Below are 18502 nucleotides of genomic sequence, written 5' to 3' on the forward strand. Positions count from 1 at the left end.
CATGTCCTGCGATTGCAATTTCCTTAATCGCAATCGCTGTAGTGGAATCTGTCCCATCTATTTACATTGACAGAACGTTTAGGGAAATGGCTAGCGATTGAAAGCACTCCCTTAACGCTCAAACTCTCTGGTGGGTTCCAGGCCTAACAGATGACCAGTCCATTGATAGCATGGTATCCACCATGGCTATATGCCATTTTACAGCCACTGGGAGCCTCGATGAGACACTGGAGAAGATTGTGCCTGCAATTGCTACTTCCAGACATTGTTTCTTTTACTCAGCATAATGAGAACTAGAAGTAGAAATTGTAGGCATAATCTCTGTAGTGTATCAGGAATGGAGGGGGGGGGGGGGGGGGGGGGGGGGGGGCGTAGCAGTGAAAAAGATTAGTGCTGAATCTGTGAAGCAAGGTACCTAAAATCAAATGGCTCAAAAAGTATATCCGCTTCTCGATCTTGCAGAATATGCTGTAATGACAGGACTTAAACTGCACTGCTACCAGAAAAACGTAATTTGGAGTGAATCTCGGCAGGCATCTAGGTAGCTGCATGACAATTAGAGATGGTTAATGAAATGCTAATTATGGCTTGCATGAAGATGCAATGCAATTTTTTTGCAGTTTGGAATTCAGCCAATCAAAAAAAGCAGGGAGTAAATTTATTTGGCCAGGCTGCATAAAATTTACATTAAATTTACAAACCTATCTGCCTGGCAGAAGCTGGAAGGTTATGCTTGGTCATCCTGCTGATATTTCTGGTTTCAGTCGTTTCTAAATGAAACCTTGAACAAGCATGTGGTTAGCGTGGTCAGACTTTTCAAAGACTAGCACACGTCAAAAATCGCTAGCGGGTTCTGCAAAGTGATTTTCAGAGTTGTTTTTGAATGAGCATTTTTGCACATTCATTCAAGCTGAATCACTCCAAAAAAATTTTCATGCTGCACGTTTGTGATTTAAAAAAACAAAAATAAAACCCAACACTGCTGTGGGAACACCCTCATAGGGTTATATTAGCCATCCGCTTTAAAAAGCGCTCAAATGCGTTCTTGGTGTGCGCGAGCCCTATGCCATAGAGCCAGAACAAGCATAATGCAGATCCCTTTACTAAAAGTATTCGAGACAGAGGATCAGCAGGACAGCCAGGCACGGGGCATTGTTATACATAGGATCCAACAGCCATATAGGTTTCCGTTGCTGGATGATATGGACCTACCAGGATTTTGTTTGGGAGGCCATGTAATAGACCTAGTAGGAGACCCATAATCCCTTCCTTCACCCCACAAGGCCTCCCTGCTCACCGCTGGCTGGTGAAAGCAGAGACCAGCCTCCAGGACGACCAGCCTCCCCCTCTGGGCACACTTCTGCCAGCTGCTGCAGATCCTCCTGCCGGTGCCATCTCATCCAGGGTGAGTCTCACTGCTTGCACCCACACTACTGCTGGATCTGGCCCCCACTATCTTGTGCTTGTTCAGCTGCTGCTGCCTGCTCCATACCTTCTACCTATCCCACCACCCACATACCATCTATCTCCATACTGGGTGGGCTGCCTGCTCCTAAATACCAACTCACCCATGCTGTGCTTTGCGGTGCTGCCTGCCATCCCATCCTTCTGTGCTTTGCTGCCTGCCCCTCAAAATCCACTCGGGCTTTATACTGAGCTGTGCTGCCTGCTTCACTCCATCTACCCTGGCCATAGGCTACCCGCTCCATGTCGTCATCTACTTGGGCCACATGCTGCGCTGGACTGACCGCTCCACATCACCTGCCAGGTCCATACCCTGCCCCGGGCCAGCCCGACACCAAACGGGCCGCAGTCTGACTCTGCACCGTTCCTTGGGACCCACTTTCTCCCCCCCCCCCCCCCCCCCACCAGCCCCTCACCAGCTTCTCAACCATGCCAGGCTCCGCTATCCTGCTTCACACAATCAGCCCGTGCCTCCCTCTGCCCTGTAACCAAGCACCACCTCACATCTGTGCCATGGGCTCTGATCGGTCACAAAATACGCTATCCAGAGAAGCCCTCCTTAAATGGGAACCCCCAGACAGCCCCAAGCCTCCATGGGGCTCTCTCCTGTGGGGTGTGGTCACCGCCCACATCAAACACCTCATTCTCCAAGCGAGCACCGATCAAACGCCGCCACAGAGTCAGGAAGGCGGGGGCCCTGGTTCGTCTCTAAAGGACTACGCTCTCCCGTCCCTGCCATCCTACTTGCAAATGTCTGCTCACTCCCCAACAAACTGGACGAGTTGCTTCTCCTACTTGGTAGCAAACCCCAGATCAGTAAGAACACCCCGTTCTGTTTCACTGAGACCTGGCTGAGCGACAGCACCCCCGACAACTCTCTACACGTACCAGGCTACAACCTCCTAAGAGCAGACCGGGACGCAGCCCTTTCTGGGAAAACGAGAGGTGGGGGCATCTGCTTTTATATTACCACCTGGTGCTCCAACATCACCACTCTTAACAAGACCTGTACCCCAGATGTTGAGTTTCTGGCCCTAAACTGCAGGCCTCAATACTCCCCCAGGGAGTTCTCTTCCCTTATCCTCGTTGGGGTCTATATCTCTCCTGACGCATGTCCCAAGACTGCACTTCAAGCCCTTAGTGACTATATCTCGCGGTGGGAGACATCCCTCCCGAGGCTCTGATCATCATCATCATCCTGGGCGACTTTAACAAGGCAAACCCGAGACATGAGATGCCCCGCTACAAGCCGCACATAACCTGCCCTACCAGACACGGTAACACCCTGGACCACTGCTACACGGTCCAGAAGAATGCATACAAGGCCACCCGAGGTGCTCCTCTGGGAAACTCCGACCACAACACAATCCACTTGATCCCCACATACAGGCGGCTCCTGGAGACCTCAAAGCCCACCGTCAAAACCATCAAAAAATAGACAGCAGAAGCAAAACTGGAACTCCAAGCCTGTTTTGACACCACTGACTGGATGACCCTGGAGGCACCCTCCCTTGATGAATGGGCTGAGAATGTCTCCTCCTACATCAGCTTCTGCGAAGAAGCGTGTATCCCATCCAAGACCTTCAGGATTTTCCCCAACAACAACCCTTGGTTCAACGATGAGCTCCGCCGACTCGGAAACGCAAAGAGGAAGCGCACAGGTCTGGCTCCCCTGAGAAATACAGAGAGGCCAGGTACGCCCTGAAAAGAGAACTGCGATTAGCAAAGAGGGCCAACTCCGATAAGCTGGAGCTCTGCCTCCAATCAAACAATACACGGGAGGTATGGAAGGGCCTGAGAGCAGCCACGAACTTTAAACCCGCACCTCAGTCTGTGACACCGAGCTTTCGGCTAGCGTAAGAGCTCAATGAGTTCTACTGTAGGTTCGAGCAACATCCAAACCTGCACGTGGACCAATCAGCCACGGCTAAGGTGACCTCCCCCCTCGGGCGAACTCGGTGCCCTGGCTCCTGTCGCTGTGCATGAATCTGAGGTTCTCTGGCACCTCCGTAAACTGAATCCCAGGAAGTCTTCTGGCCCAGATGGAGTGTCGTCGATCTGCCTGAGAACCTGTGCCGACCAGTTAGCCCCTGTACTCACCTCCTTATTCGAGCGGTCATTATCGAACGGTGCAGTACCCTCCTGTTTCAAGCGGTCCGCAATCGTACCAGCCCCCAAAAAACCCGGCAGCACTGAGCACAACAACTTCCGACCAGTGGTCCTAACTTCCGACATTTATGAAGCTTCTTGAGCGGCTGGTCCTTGTCCAACTGAAGAAGTACACTGATGCTCACCTCGACCAGCTCCAATTTGCTTATAGAGCTAACAGATCCGTGGAGGACGCCATTAATGCCAGCCTGGCATACATCACCGAGCACCTGGACAACCCTGCCTCCTACGCTAGGATCCTGTTTCTGGATTTTAGCTCGGCGTTCAATACGATCTGCCCGGACATCCTGCTTACCAATCTGACGCAGCTCGGAGTAGATCCCACCCTTCGAATATGGATCAACAGGTAAAGCTTGGTAACTGCTACTCCAGTGTCAGAACCACCAACACTGGGGCTCCACAAGGCTGTGTACTGTCACCGCTATTGTTCTCCCTCTATACCAACAACTGTATATCATCCGCCGACTCTGTGAAAGTCATCAAATTTGCAGACGACACCACTATCATCGGCCTAATTGGCAGCAACGGAGAGCATGAGTACCGCGGCGAAGTTGAGAGAATCTGTAACTGGTGCAAAGACAATTACCTAGTACTCAACGCCCCAAAGACTGTTGAACTAGTCGTAGACTTCAGGAGGAACCCTCCCCCTCTCCCACCTGTCCTCATTGGGGGTACCGAAGTCACTAGGGTGACATCCGAGCGGTTCCTAGGCACGACCCTCACTAACAATCTGAAATGGGGGCAGAACACTTCCAATATACAGAAGAAAGCTCAGCAGAGATTGTTCTTCCTGCGACAACTGAAGAGATTCGGCATGCCCAGGGAACTGCTGACCAGTTTCTATACTGCCACTATAGAATCCATCCTCTGCTCCTCCAATCATTGTCTGGCACGCGAGCGCAACGGCCAGCGACAAACACAAACTGCAGAGAGTCATAGCTGACGCAGAGAGAATCATTGGATCTCCTCTTCCACCTCTTGATCTCCTCCACTCCGCAAGGATGCTGAAGAGACTGTGATTTCCTGTGACCCCTCCCACCCGGGCAGCTGCTACTTCAAGCTCCTTCCCCTGGGCCACCACTACAGGACTATACCATGCAAAACCACCAGACGGAAAAACGCCTTTCCCCAAGCGGTTCTGCTGCTTAACTCCAACCTTCCCCCGGCGGGGCCGCCTTCTGGCAGGCCCTAGCGGGGGTCTCTCGGTCAGTTCTCACCGCTGCCCGCCCTCGCTCTCACTGCACGGGGTCTGTACTGGGGCCACCATCACCACCATTATTATGACTATTAGTACTAGTAGTCTGCTCCTGCATGGCAGGAACTCAAATACTAACGGACGACCAAGTTTCTGTATGTATACCATTACCCAGTTTCTGTAGGTATATCATTACCTAGTTTCTGTCATGTACAGCATTACGGCAGTTTTCTAAATTGTCTGTGTTGTGTGTCTTGTCATATACTATGTTATGCCATGTGTACCACAAATAATTCCGAATACAGCGCTTGCTGTATTTGGCGAAATAAATCTGATTTTGATTCCTGGTGGCATTGCATAATGTTTGAATCACATACTGCCTTATACTTCCTGGATTAAAGTAGACCAGTCCATATCAGACGACTTTTAAAGTGAACCAGAGACAAAGCACTATAATGTATTTTACCATATAAATTTATATATATCAGTGGGAACATTAGCGAAAACACCTACCCTGCTCTGTTTCATTCTTCACTGTTCAGCCAGCTTGTTATCAGCCCTGATAAAATCCCTGACTGAGCATTTAGTCTGGCTTTGCTCAGGAATCATAATAGCGAAGTCATTATAGCAGAGCCAGAAGGGGGCAGGCTTGGGCTTGAAAAGACATCAGAGAAGACAGTCTCAGCTATGATTCCTGAGCAAAGTCAGACTGAATGCTCAGTCTGGGATTTTATCAGGGCTGATAACAAGCTGGCTGAACAGTGAAGAATGAAACCGAGAGCAGAGTAGGTGGTTTCTCATGTTCCCACTGATATATATGGTAAAATACATGTGGGTGCTTCATCTCTGCACTATAAGGCAAAGGTCTTAAAGTGAACCAGAGTTCCCCAACCCTGTCCTCAAGACCCACCAACAGTACATGTTTTGCAGAAAACCACAAACGTGCACAGGTGAGGTAATTAGTGTGTCAGCAGAGCTGATTACCTGTGTGGATTTTCACGACCTTGGTGGGAGTTTGCATGTTTTGGGGAACAAGTTTTTTTTTCTACACTCCTAGAGGCAGCGGTCAGAGGAAATGATGATCATATTGTGATCTGATTATAATTTTAAATTACCTCTTGAATTCCTTTTCTGAGATTCTTGACCAAATAATTCTGCATGCTTTCTTTCTTTTTAGGCAATTTCAAGGTCATACAGATGGTGCCAGCTGTATAGACATTTCTCATGATGGCACCAAATTATGGACCGGTGGTTTAGACAATACTGTTCGCTGCTGGGACTTGAGAGAAGGCAGGCAACTTCAGCAGCATGACTTTAATTCCCAGGTACTAGATAAAACTGTTCACGCATGACTGTGCAAGTCAAGTTTATAGACTACAAAGGCGGTGTTATATAATTTACTCCTTGCTGTACCCTAACATGGGTTCAGTAATTGGGGGAATCGCTCACCAGTTATGGCATTATTCACCCATTTAATCGCTGGATCTTATGTTCGGGTACAATGAGGATTAAATTAACGGTAATGTATATTTCACTTTAAGTCCAAAAAGCTTGCCATATTTTACTTGATCTGTTCCCTTCTGCATCTACAGATCTTTTCATTGGGCTATTGTCCCACGGGAGAGTGGTTGGCTGTTGGTATGGAGAGCAGTAATGTTGAGGTTCTTCATGTAACCAAACCTGACAAATACCAGCTGCACCTGCATGAGAGTTGTGTCCTGTCCTTGCAGTTTGCTTCCTGTGGTAAGTACCTTGAAAGAACTAGTTATTAAAAGCTTCTTGTAGGCTGTGAAAGTAAATGTTCCAAAAGTGTATTTTATCTGGAAATGTGAGGCCCCAAAAAAACAAACTGAACAAGGCAAATTATTATTTATTTTTTTTAATAGTTTTATTTTGCATATATGACACTAAGGTTTCTGCGCCAAATTACAAGACTTATAACACTGCTCTTTCGTTTTAGGTAAATGGTTTGTGAGCACTGGAAAGGACAATCTGTTAAATGCTTGGCGGACCCCTTACGGGGCAAGCATTTTTCAGGTAAGTGACTTAATATGGACTAAAATTTTGTCTTTTTATATGGTGCTTTTAAGCCCCAGTGATTTATGAGGCAACAGAATTGCAAGACCTTAAAGGACACCTGGAGTGAGAAGTGATATGGAGGCTGCCATATTTATTTCCTTTTAGGCAATACCAGTTGCCTGGCAGATCTGACAAGATTAGCTGCATGCTTGTTCCTGGTGTAATTCAGACACTACTGCAGCCAAATAGATTAGTTACGCCACCAGGCAGCTGGTATTGTTTAAAAGGCAATAAGTATGGCAGCCTCCAAATTTTTCTCACTACAGTTGTCCTTAGTTTATCAAGTGAATTGCATATACAATGATCCTTGTTGATTGTACATATGTGAAAATTAAAATAGAATCCTAGTATGTTTTGATAGAACTTCACAACATAAAATGTATGCTTTAAAAAGTGATTTAAAAAGCACCTTTTTTTTAATTGAGCAGCTATTGACAAATGTGTGGCCACATAAACATCGCAGCTCATATTGTAACAGGTTTTGCATTGGAGAATTGGCAACGGGCATACAATTGTTTCTGGCCCAGATGGTGATTTTATGGAATGTCTAATATGTGGTTTTGTTTTCTTTTCCACCTGTTTCCCTCAGTCAAAAGAGTCTTCGTCTGTTCTAAGCTGTGATATTTCCACTGATGACCAGTTCATTGTCACGGGTTCTGGTGACAAGAAAGCCACAGTTTATGAGGTCATCTACTGAAGAACACTCTGTTGTATATGGGTCCCCATCTTAATGAACGGACCCATGAGGGTGATCATCTTTCCTTTTGGGTTAGTTCTGTTTTTAGGTGTATATTTTAACAGTATTGGCCAGCGTGTATTTAATAATAAAACTGTCAAAAACCTATGGTGGTGTCTTTATTGCTACAAGAGAAATGTCCTGTTAACACTTCAGAGTTGAAGACCATAACTGGAAACTTGGCGAGAAGTCCTTGTATTCTAACATGTTAGTACTTTTTATTTTACTTTTTACAATAACAAAAAATCCTTTTTCCCTACAAATTGACTTGTAAATAACCGGAGGCAGGGAGGATCTCTGCTAGAGGCACCTTGACATTAGATGACTGTTGTGTGGGATATTCTGTTGTCCTGTGGGATTGCCTTCACCTCTACCCCATCCCTCCTACAAAACTTAGTAGCTTAGATGTAAAATTTCACTTTACACTTAATACATTATATCCAGACACTGGCGTAACAATAGGGGATGCGACCCCTTCCGTCGTGGGGGGGGGGGGTGCGGGGCCCGCTCAGGGCCCCCTAGGGACCGCTCAGGGACTTTTGGGGGGCAGGAGGGGTTGCAGCATAAGAGGAGAGTGTGGCAGATCGGTGGGGAGGGGGGACATTCCCTCCCCCCCCTCACCTCGGGCTCTCCTCTCAGCGCTCCCCTCCTGCAATCATTGGTGGCAGGATAATCCTTACCTTCTTCTTGCCAGAGGTCTTCCGTTCTCTAAGAGCAACTTCCTGTTTACACCGGAAGTTGCATGAAGCTCTTAGAGAACGGAAGACCTCCGGCGACAAGGAGGTAATGTACTCAGCCTGCTGCTGCAGGGGGGCCTGGGGATTTCTAGGCACACCCCTGTATCCAGAGTCACAACTAGGTCTTTGGCCTCTTTAGGGTGCCTTCGTTTTTAATCTGTGCCAACAGTCCTCAACCATGTAATATACCAATACAGTTCTAAATTAGTAGCTGAACATTCATTAGCTCTCTAGTGGCTTCTAAGGGTTGGTCCCTTATCTAGAACAAGCATGCAAGCAACTACCAGAAGACCACCCTTGCAAGCTTGCTCTGTTTTACTTTTATTTTTCTGGGTTAATGTATCGATTGCAGTTATACTTCATAAAATGTGATACTGGGAAAAAATGTTTTTTAAAGTGATCTTTTAAATGGTAGTATTATGGAGCTGAGTAAAGTTGGTGAGGTTTGTCCTCTTCGTTTGTGATCATCCCTTGGTATGTAGAGATCTGTCTGAAGTTGTAGCCTCAATGTGTAGTGTGCAGATGATGCTTTGTGCCAAAGAACTTCTGCAGCTAAATAAAAATTTGCCATGATCAGAAACGGCAAAGACAAGCAAAATCTGAGTTAACAGCTTGATCTATACAAAAACAATCATGCTGCTCAAACTGCAAGTGTTCAAAGTTCAGGGCACGGAGTTCTCCGAAAAGGTTGCAGCTTTTAGTTGTGTAAATCTGTTGTGCAGGTAGTGGCTGGTGAAGTGGGTGCATTTTAACATTAGCTTATCAAGGAGATTATGCATAGAAAAAAAAAGCAATGCCGTCAGACAGCAATGCTAATACATATGGACTGGTTTGTTTTTTTTCCCTTGTCCTGTGCAGGCAAACACGATGCAACTACAGTGATGTGAAAACTATTTGCCCCCTTCCTGATTTCTTATTCTTTTGCATGTTTGTCACACTTAAATGTTTCTGCTCCTCAAAAACCGTTAACTATTTGTCAAAGATAACAACATAATTGAACACAAAATGCAGTTTTAAATGATGGATTTGATTATTTAGTGAAAAAAAAAAAACTCAATCTACATGGCCCTGTGTGAAAAAGTGATTGCCCCCCTTGTTAAAAAAATAACTGTGGTTTATCACACCTGAGTTCAATTTCTGTAGTCACCCCCAGGCCTGATTACTGCCACACGTGTTTCAATCAAGAATCACTTAAATAGGAGCTATCTGACACAGAGAAGTAGACCAAAAGCACCTCAAAAGCTAGACATCATGCCAAGATCCAAAGAAATTCAGGAACAAATGAGAACATAAGTAATTGAGATCTATCAGTCTGGTAAAGGTTATAAAGCCATTTCTAAAGCTTTGGGACTCCAGCGAACCACAGTGAGAGCCATTATCCACAAATGGCAAAAACATGGAACAGTGATGAACCTTCCCAGGAGTGGCCGACCGAAATTACCCCAAGAGCGCAGAGAAAACTCATCCGAGAGGCCACAAAAGACCCCAGGACAACACCTAAAGAACTGCAGGCCTCACTTGCCTCAATTAAGGTCAGTGTTCACGACTCCACCATAAGAAAGAGACTGGGCAAAAACAGCCTGCATGGAAGATATCCAAGGCGCAAACCACTTTTAAAGGGGAACTGAAGAGAGTTATATGGAGGCTGCCATGTTTATTTCCTTTTAAGCAATACCAGTTGCCTGGCAGCCCTGCTGATCCTCTGCCTCTAATACGATTAGCCATATCCCCTGAACAAGCATGCAGCAGATCAGGTGTTTCAGACTTTAAAGTCAGATTTGACAAGACTAGCTGCATGCTTGTTTCTGGTGTTATTCAGATACTACTGCAGAGAAATAGACCAGCAGGGCTGACGGGTAACTGGTATTGATTTAAAAGGAAATAAATATGGCAGCCTCTGTATACCTCTTACTTCAGTTCCCCTTTAAGCAAAAAGAACATTAAGGCTCGTCTCCATTTTGCTAAAAAAAAATCTCAATGATTGCCAAGACTTTGGGGAAAATGCTTTGTGGACCGACGAGACAAAAGTTGAACTTTTTGGAAGGTAAGTGTCCCGATACATCTGGCGTAGAAGTAACACAGCATTTTAGCAAAAGAACATCATACCAACAGTAAAATATGGTGGTGGTAGTGTGGTGGTCTGGGGTTGTTTTGCTGCTTCAGGACCTGGAAGGCTTGCTGTGATAGATGGAACCATGAATTCTACTGTCTACCAAAAAATCCTGGAGGAGAATGTCTGGCCATCTGTTCGTCAACTCAAGCTGAAGCGATCTTGGGTGCTGCAGCAGGACAATGACCCAAAACACACCAGCAAATCCACCTCTGAATGGCTGAAGAAAAACAAAATGAAGACTTTGGAGTGGCCTAGTCAAAGTCCTGACCTGAATCCTATTGAGATTTTGTGGCATGACCTTAAAAAGGCGGTTCACGCTAGAAAACCCTCAAAGCTGAATTACAACAATTCTGCAAAGATGAGTGGGCCAAAATTCCTCCAGAGCGCTGTAAAAGACTCGTTGCAAGTTATCGTAAACGCTTGATTGCAGTTATTGCTGCTAAGGGTGGCCCAACCAGTTATTAGGTTCAGGGGGCAATTTCTTTTTCACACAGGGCCATGTAGGTTTTGAGGTTTTTTTTTCTCACTAAATAATAAAAACCATCATTTAAAACTGCATTTTGTGTTCAATTAGGTTATCTTTGATTAATAGTTAACGGTTTTTGATGAGCAGAAACATTTAAGTGTGACAAACATGAAAAAGAATAAGAAATCAGGAAGGGGGCAAATAGTTTTTCACATCACTGTATATTGTAATGGTACGTTCACATTGGCACATTAGAAGCGTGATTGAATCTGGCATAGGTAAAACGCGGAAATAGAAACCGTGTACTCTAGCAGTGAGAGGCCACTTTGTGGGTCACAAAAATCAAAGTGCATTGTGGGAGACGTAGTTTATGGACTATGTGCGCTTTAAATTATCATAGATCTTATCTGAAACAGTCCTGCACATTTGATGCTCTCATAGGCCACATAAAGCCGGACAGGCCTGGAGTTTGCTACAATCAGGATCTAGAGCTCAGTTGTCAATTGTACACATTTATGCAGTTTGAAAACTGACCAATTGAATTCCCCCTTGTCAAGATTCGAGCTGCATACATTTGCAAAAACCTTGAGTTATTTGCATCCCATTGACCTTACCTAGTGTCTAGCTTGATTTGTTTATATTTCTAAACTTACAGGTGTGGCAAATCTGGTCTTACTATTCAACATATGAAGCCTTCACATCAAAGGATTGTTTCAGGCTAGGAGCTCACTAAGCAGTGCAGAAAACCATGCATGTTGTGTTTCTACATTTTTGTATGTGTTTACAAGTGCGCTTAGGTGCGCTTGCAGTTTTTCAGTAGATCTCCAATGTAGTAAAATACAGTATCATATTAAATGGCATCAAAAACACAGTGCTCAGCGTCTCCATTGAAGTGTTTTACATGCATTTTTAAGAAATATGCCACAAGTTTTACATTTTGAAAAATGCACATTGTAAAACAGATATGCGTTTTTCCATGCTGCCCATAGACTTTCACTATAGGCAAAAATGCATGTCTTCCACAAAGTTAGTGATTCTGCCTAGTGTGCTCCTAGTCTCCAAGAACACTGGTTCTTTAACCACTTCCCGACCGCCGTATATACAATTGGCGGCCGGGAAGTGGACGCCGCAAGGACCGCCGTATTGACAATTGGCGGCGGTCCTTGTATGGGCATGGGCGGAGCGATCGCGTCATCCGTGACGCGATCCTCCGCCTGGCGCCGCTCACCCGCCGCAACATCCCGCCAGCCATACGAAAGCGCCGGCGGGATGTTAACCCGACGATCGCCGCATACAAAGTGTATAATACACTTTGTAATGTTTACAAAGTGTATTATACAGGCTTTCTCCTGCCCTGGTGGTCCCAATGTCCGAGGGACCACCAGGGCAGGCTGCAGCCACCCTAGTCTGCACCAAGCACACTGATTTCCCCCCCCCCCCCCTGCCCCAGATCGCCCACAGCACCCATCAGACCCCCCCCTGCCCACCCCCCAGACCCCTGTTTGCACCCAATCACCCCCCTAATCACCCATCAATCACTCCCTGTCACTAACTGTCAACGCTATTTTTTTTTTATTCCCCCCCCCTGCCCCCCGCTCCCTCCTGATCACCCCCCTACCCCTCAGATTCTCCCCAGACCCCCCCCCCCCATGTACTGTATGCATCTATCCCCCCTGATCACCTGTCCATCACCTGTCAATCACCCGTCAATCACCCCCTGTCACTGCCACCCATCAATCAGCCCCTAACCTGCCCCTTGCGGGCAATCTGATCACCCCCCCACACCAATAGATCGCCCGCAGATCTGACATCAGATCCCCTCCCAAATCCATTGTTTACATCTATTCTCTCCTCTAAACACCCACTAATTACCCATCAATCACCCCCTATCACCACCTGTCACTTTTACCTATCAGATCAGACCCTAATCTGCCCCTTGCGGGCACCCAATCACCCGCCCACACGCTCAGATTGCCCTCTGACCCCCCCCTTATCAATTCGCCAGTGCAATATTTACATCTGTTCTCCCCTGTAATAACCCACTGATTACCTGTCAATCACCCATCAATCACCCGCTGTCACTGCCACCCATCAATCACCCGCTGTCACTGCCACCCATCAATCACCCGCTGTCACTGCCACCCAACAATCAGCCCCTAACCTGCCCCTTGCGGGCAATCTGATCACCCACCCACACCAATAGATCGCCCGCAGATCCGACATCAGATCACCACCCAAGCGCAGCGTTTACATCTATTCTCTCCTCTAAACACCCACTAATTACCCATCAATCACTCCCTATCACCACCTGTCACTGTTACCTATCAGATCAGACCCTAATCTGCCCCTTGCGGGCACCCAATCACCCGCCTACACGCTCAGATTGCCCTCAGACCCCCCCTTATCAATTCGCCAGTGCAATATTTACATCTGTCCTTCCCTGTAATAACCCACTGATCACCTGTCAATCACCTGCCAATCACCTATCACCCATCAATCACCCCCTGTCACTGCCACCCAACAATCAGCCCCTAACCTGCCCCTTGCGGGCAAACTGATCACCCACCCACACCAATAGATCGCCCGCAGATCCGACATCAGATCACCACCCAAGCGCAGTGTTTCCATCTATTCTCTCCTCTAAACACCCACTAATTACCCATCAATCACCCATCAATCACCCCCTATCACCACCTGTCACTGTTACCCATCAGATCAGACCCTAATCTGCCCCTTGCAGGGACCCAATCGCCCGCCTACACGCTCAGATTGCTCTCAGACCCCCCCTTATCAATTCGCCAGTGCAATATTTACATCTGTTCTCCCCTGTAATAACCCACTGATTATCTGTCAATCACCTATCAATCACCCATCAATCACCCCCTGTCACTGCCACCCATCAATCACCCCCTGTCACTGCCACCCATCAATCATCCGCTGTCTCTGCCACCCATCAATCAGCCCCTAACCTGCCCCTTGCGGGCAAACTGATCACCCACCCACACCAATAGATCGCCCGCAGATCCGACATCAGATCACCACCCAAGCGCAGTGTTTCCATCTATTATCTACCCTAAACACCCACTAATTACCCATCAATCACCCCCTGTCACTGCTACCTATCAGATTAGACCCCTATCTGCCCCTAGGGCACTCAATCACCCGCCCACACCCTCAGAATGCCCTCAGACCCCAGCCCTGATCACCTCGCCAGTGCATTGCTTGCATCTATTCCCCCCTCTAATCACACCTTGAGACACCCATCAATCACCTCCTGTCACCCCCTAGCACACCTACCCATCAGATCAGGCCCCAATTTGCCCCGTGTGGGCTCCTGATCACTCGGCCAAACCCTCAGATCCCCCTCAGACCCCCTTCCGATCACCTCCCCAGTGCATTGATTGCATCTATTTTCCCCTCTAACCACCCCCTGAGACACCCATCAATCACCTCCTGTCACCCCCCTAGCACTCCTATCCATCAGATCAGGCCCAATACAACCTGTCATCTAAAAGGCCACCCTGCTTATGACCGGTTCCACAAAATTCGGCCCCTCATAGACCACCTGTCATCAAAATTTGCAGATGCTTATACCCCTGAACAGTCATTTTGAGACATTTGGTTTCCAGACTACTCACGGTTTTGGGCCTGTAAAATGCCAGGGCGGTATAGGAACCCCACAAGTGACCCCATTTTAGAAAAAAAGACACCCCAAGGTATTCTGTTAGGTGTATGACGAGTTCATAGAAGATTTTATTTTTTGGCAAAAGTTAGCGGAAATTAATTTTTATTGTTTTTTTTTCACAGTGTCATTTTTCACTAACTTGTGACAAAAAATAAAATCTTCTATGAATTCACCATACTCCGTACGGAATACCTTGGGGTGTCTTCTTTCTAAAATGGGGTCACTTGTGGGGTTCCTATACTGCCCTGGCATTTTAGGGGCCCTAAACCGCGAGGAGTAGTCTAGAAAACAAATGCTTCAAAATGACCTGTGAATAGGACGTTGGGCCCCTTAGCGCACCTAGGCTGCAAAAAAGTGTCACACGTGGTACCGCCGTACTCAGGAAAAGTAGTATAATGTGTTCTGGGGTGTATTTTTACACGTACCCATGCTGGGTGGGAGAAATTTCTATGTAAATGGACAATTGTGTGTAAAAAAATCAAACAATTGTCATTTACAGAGATATTTCTCCCACTTAGCATGGGTATGTGTAAAAATACACCCCAAAACGCATTATACTACTTCTCCTGAGTACGGCGGTACCACATGTGTGGCACTTTTTTTACACCCTAAGTACGCTAAGGGGCCCAAAGTCCAATGAGTACCTTTAGGATTTCACAGGTCATTTTGCGACATTTGGTTTCAAGACTACTCCTCACGGTTTAGGGCCCCTAAAATGCCAGGGCAGTATAGGAACCCCACAAATGACCCCATTCTAGAAAGAAGATACCCAAAGGTATTCCGTACGGAGTATGGTGAGTTCATAGAAGATTTTATTTTTTGTCACAAGTTAGCGGAAAATGACACTTTGTGAAAAAAAACTATTAAAATCAATTTCCGCTAACTTGTGACAAAAAAATAAAAACTTCTATGAACTCACCATACTCCTAACGGAATACCTTGGGGTGTCTTCTTTCTAAAATGGGGTCATTAGTGGGGTTCCTATACTGCCCTGGCATTTTAGGGGCCCTAAACCGTGAGGAGTAGTCTGGAAATCAAATTCCGCAAAATGACCTGTGAAATCCTAAAGGTAACTCATTGAACTTTGGGCCCTTTAGCGCAGTTAGGGTGCAAAAAAGTGCCACACATGTGGTATCGCCGTACTCGGGAGAAGTAGTACAATGTGTTTTGGGGTGTATTTTTACACATACCCATTCTGGGTGGGAGAAATACCTCTGTAAATGACTATCTTTTGATTTTTTTTACACACAATTGTCCATTTACAGAGGTATTTCTCCCACCCAGCATGGGTATGTGTAAAAATACACCCCAAAACACATTGTACTACTTCTCCCGAGTATGGCGATACCACATGTGTGGCACTTTTTTGCACCCTAACTGCGCTAAAGGGCCCAAAGTCCAATGAGTACCTTTAGGATTTCACAGGTCATTTTGAGAAATTTCGTTTCAAGACTACTCCTCACGGTTTAGGGCCCCTAAAATGCCAGGGCAGTATAGGAACCCCACAAATGACCCCATTTTAGAAAGAAGACACCCCAAGGTATTCCGTTAGGAGTATGGTGAGTTCATAGAAGATTTTATTTTTTGTCACAAGTTAGCGGAAATTGATTTTAGTTGTGTTTTTTCACAAAGTGTCATTTTCCGCTAACTTTTGACAAAAAATAAAATCTTCTATGAACTCACCATACTCCTAACGGAATACCTTGGGGTGTCTTCTTTCTAAAATGGGGTCATTTGTGGGGTTCCTATACTGCCCTGGCATTTTAGGGGCCCTAAACCGTGAGGAGTAGTCTTGAAACGAAATTTCTCAAAATGACCTGTGAAATCCTAAAGGTACTCATTGGACTTTGGGCCCTTTAGCGCAGTTAGGGTGCAAAAAAGTGCCACACGTGGCATCGCCGTACTCAGGAGAAGTAGTATAATGTGTTTTGTGGTGTATTTTTACACATACCCATGCTGAGTGGGAGAAATATCTCTGTAAATGGACAATTGTGTGTAAAAAAAAGTAACAAATTGTCATTTACAGAGATATTTCTCCCACCCAGCATGGGTATGTGTAAAAATACACCCCAAAACACATTATACTACTTCTCCTGAGTACATCAATACCACATGTGTGGCACTTTTTTGCAGCCTAACTGCGCTAAGGGGTCCAAAGTCCAATGAGCACCTTTAGGCTTTACAGGGGTGCTTACAATTTAGCACCCCCCAAAATGTCAGGACAGTAAACACACCCCACAAATGACCCCATTTTGGAAAGTAGACCCTTCAAGGTATTCAGAGAGGGGCATGGTGAGTCCGTGGCAGATTTCTTTTTTTTTTTTTGTCGCAAGTTAGAAGAAATGGAAACTTTTTTTTTTTCCTCACAAAGTGTCATTTTCCGCTTACTTGTGACAAAAAATAATATCTTCTATGAACTCACTATGCCTCTCAGTGAATACTTTGGGATGTCTTCTTTCCAAAATGGGGTCATTTGGGGGGTATTTATACTATCCTGGAATTCTAGCCCCTCATGAAACATGACAGGGGGTCAGAAAAGTCAGAGATGTTTGAAAATGGGAAAATTCACTTTTTGCACCATAGTTTGTAAACGCTATAACTTTTACCCAAACCAATAAATATACACTGAATGGGTTTTTTTTTATCAAAAACATGTTTGTCCACATTTTTCGCGCTGCATGTATACAGAAATTTTACTTTATTTGAAAAATGTCAGCACAGAAAGTTAAAAAAATCATTTTTTTGCCAAAATTCATGTCTTTTTTGATGAATATAATAAAAAGTAAAAATCGCAGGAGCAATCAAATAGCACTAAAAGAAAGCTTTATTAGTGACAAGAAAAGGAGCCAAAATTCATTTAGGTGGTAGGTTGTATGAGCGAGCAATAAACAGTGAAAGCTGCAGTGGTCTGAATGGGAAAAAAAGTGGCCGGTCCTTAAGGGGTAGAAAGCCCTAGGTCCTCAAGTGGTTAAAATGTCATTGATTTCAATGGGGATTAGGGATACAATGAGATGCAAATAACTGAGTTGATGTAGGATTATGCAAAGTTTAAATGGAAATTATGCAGCTTGAAAATGGACCTTGAAAGGATTTGATGGGTCCATTTTCAAGCTGCTTATTTACATATATAAAATTTGCATAATTGTATATCCACTCTGAATTATTTAGCATTTTACTGACAATACCTATAGGAGAAATACCTGTGTATTTTTCAAGCTCCTTTCTCATTATGGCCCATATTCTATTAACTTCACCCTTGAGTTTTCACAGAAGGGGTGTTTTCAAACCTTTACCAATAAGCACGCAGCATGCATGAAAATACTCAAAATTAGTTTATTACCTTATTTTACTCTTTAGTATTTTTTTCAATTTCTGGGAGCTGAAAAGAAGAGTAGAAAATTTATTTCATGGGAGAAAACGTAGAAGAGAATTTTAATTGGATCAACGGTCAATATCCCATTATAACACAGATGCAATTAAATTCATATGGGACCATCACACTTGAGTGCGGTGGTTTCTATTGGGATAATGCACTTTACAGGGTAAGGTGTTTACAGTGGCAGTGAAGCATACTCCCACTGTATTGTATTCCTCACTGTATGGTCACACTTAACGCATGTTGCAACTTTTTGGATATGTTTCAATAGGATTGAAGAACCATTGCACTGCAACGTAATCTTCATAGTGTGAAAGGAGCCTAATGCTGGGCATACACTGCTCGATTTTGTCTGCGATTCTCAGCTTCCACTTGTTCTTATCTTTTCATATTGTCTTCAATGCAGAATCGAGCGCGGAAACGAACGGGCGGGAGATCGGACATGTCGAAATTATCTATCAAGCCATCTAAATGGCTCAGAA

At 45.4% G+C, this 18502-nt stretch overlaps 1 protein-coding gene across 6 annotated transcripts in view; it reads left to right on the top strand.

Annotated features, from left to right (window-relative positions):
- LOC137512722 (transducin-like enhancer protein 1) overlaps window positions 1–7749 on the top strand; it is a 77274-nt gene extending 69525 nt beyond the window's left edge. For all 6 annotated transcript variants that reach the window (XM_068234080.1, XM_068234077.1, XM_068234081.1 and 3 more), the window contains exons 18-21: window positions 6006–6153; window positions 6421–6571; window positions 6789–6865; window positions 7497–7749. In XM_068234080.1, coding sequence (XP_068090181.1) covers window positions 6006–6153; window positions 6421–6571; window positions 6789–6865; window positions 7497–7604 — 484 coding nt within the window. In that variant the 3' untranslated portion in view covers window positions 7605–7749. The remainder of the gene's footprint in view (window positions 1–6005; window positions 6154–6420; window positions 6572–6788; window positions 6866–7496) is intronic.
- The last annotated feature ends 10753 nt before the right edge of the window (window positions 7750–18502 follow it).

The sequence above is a fragment of the Hyperolius riggenbachi genome, chromosome 1 (genome assembly GCF_040937935.1).
Source record: "Hyperolius riggenbachi isolate aHypRig1 chromosome 1, aHypRig1.pri, whole genome shotgun sequence".
Lineage (NCBI taxonomy): Eukaryota > Metazoa > Chordata > Amphibia > Anura > Hyperoliidae > Hyperolius > Hyperolius riggenbachi.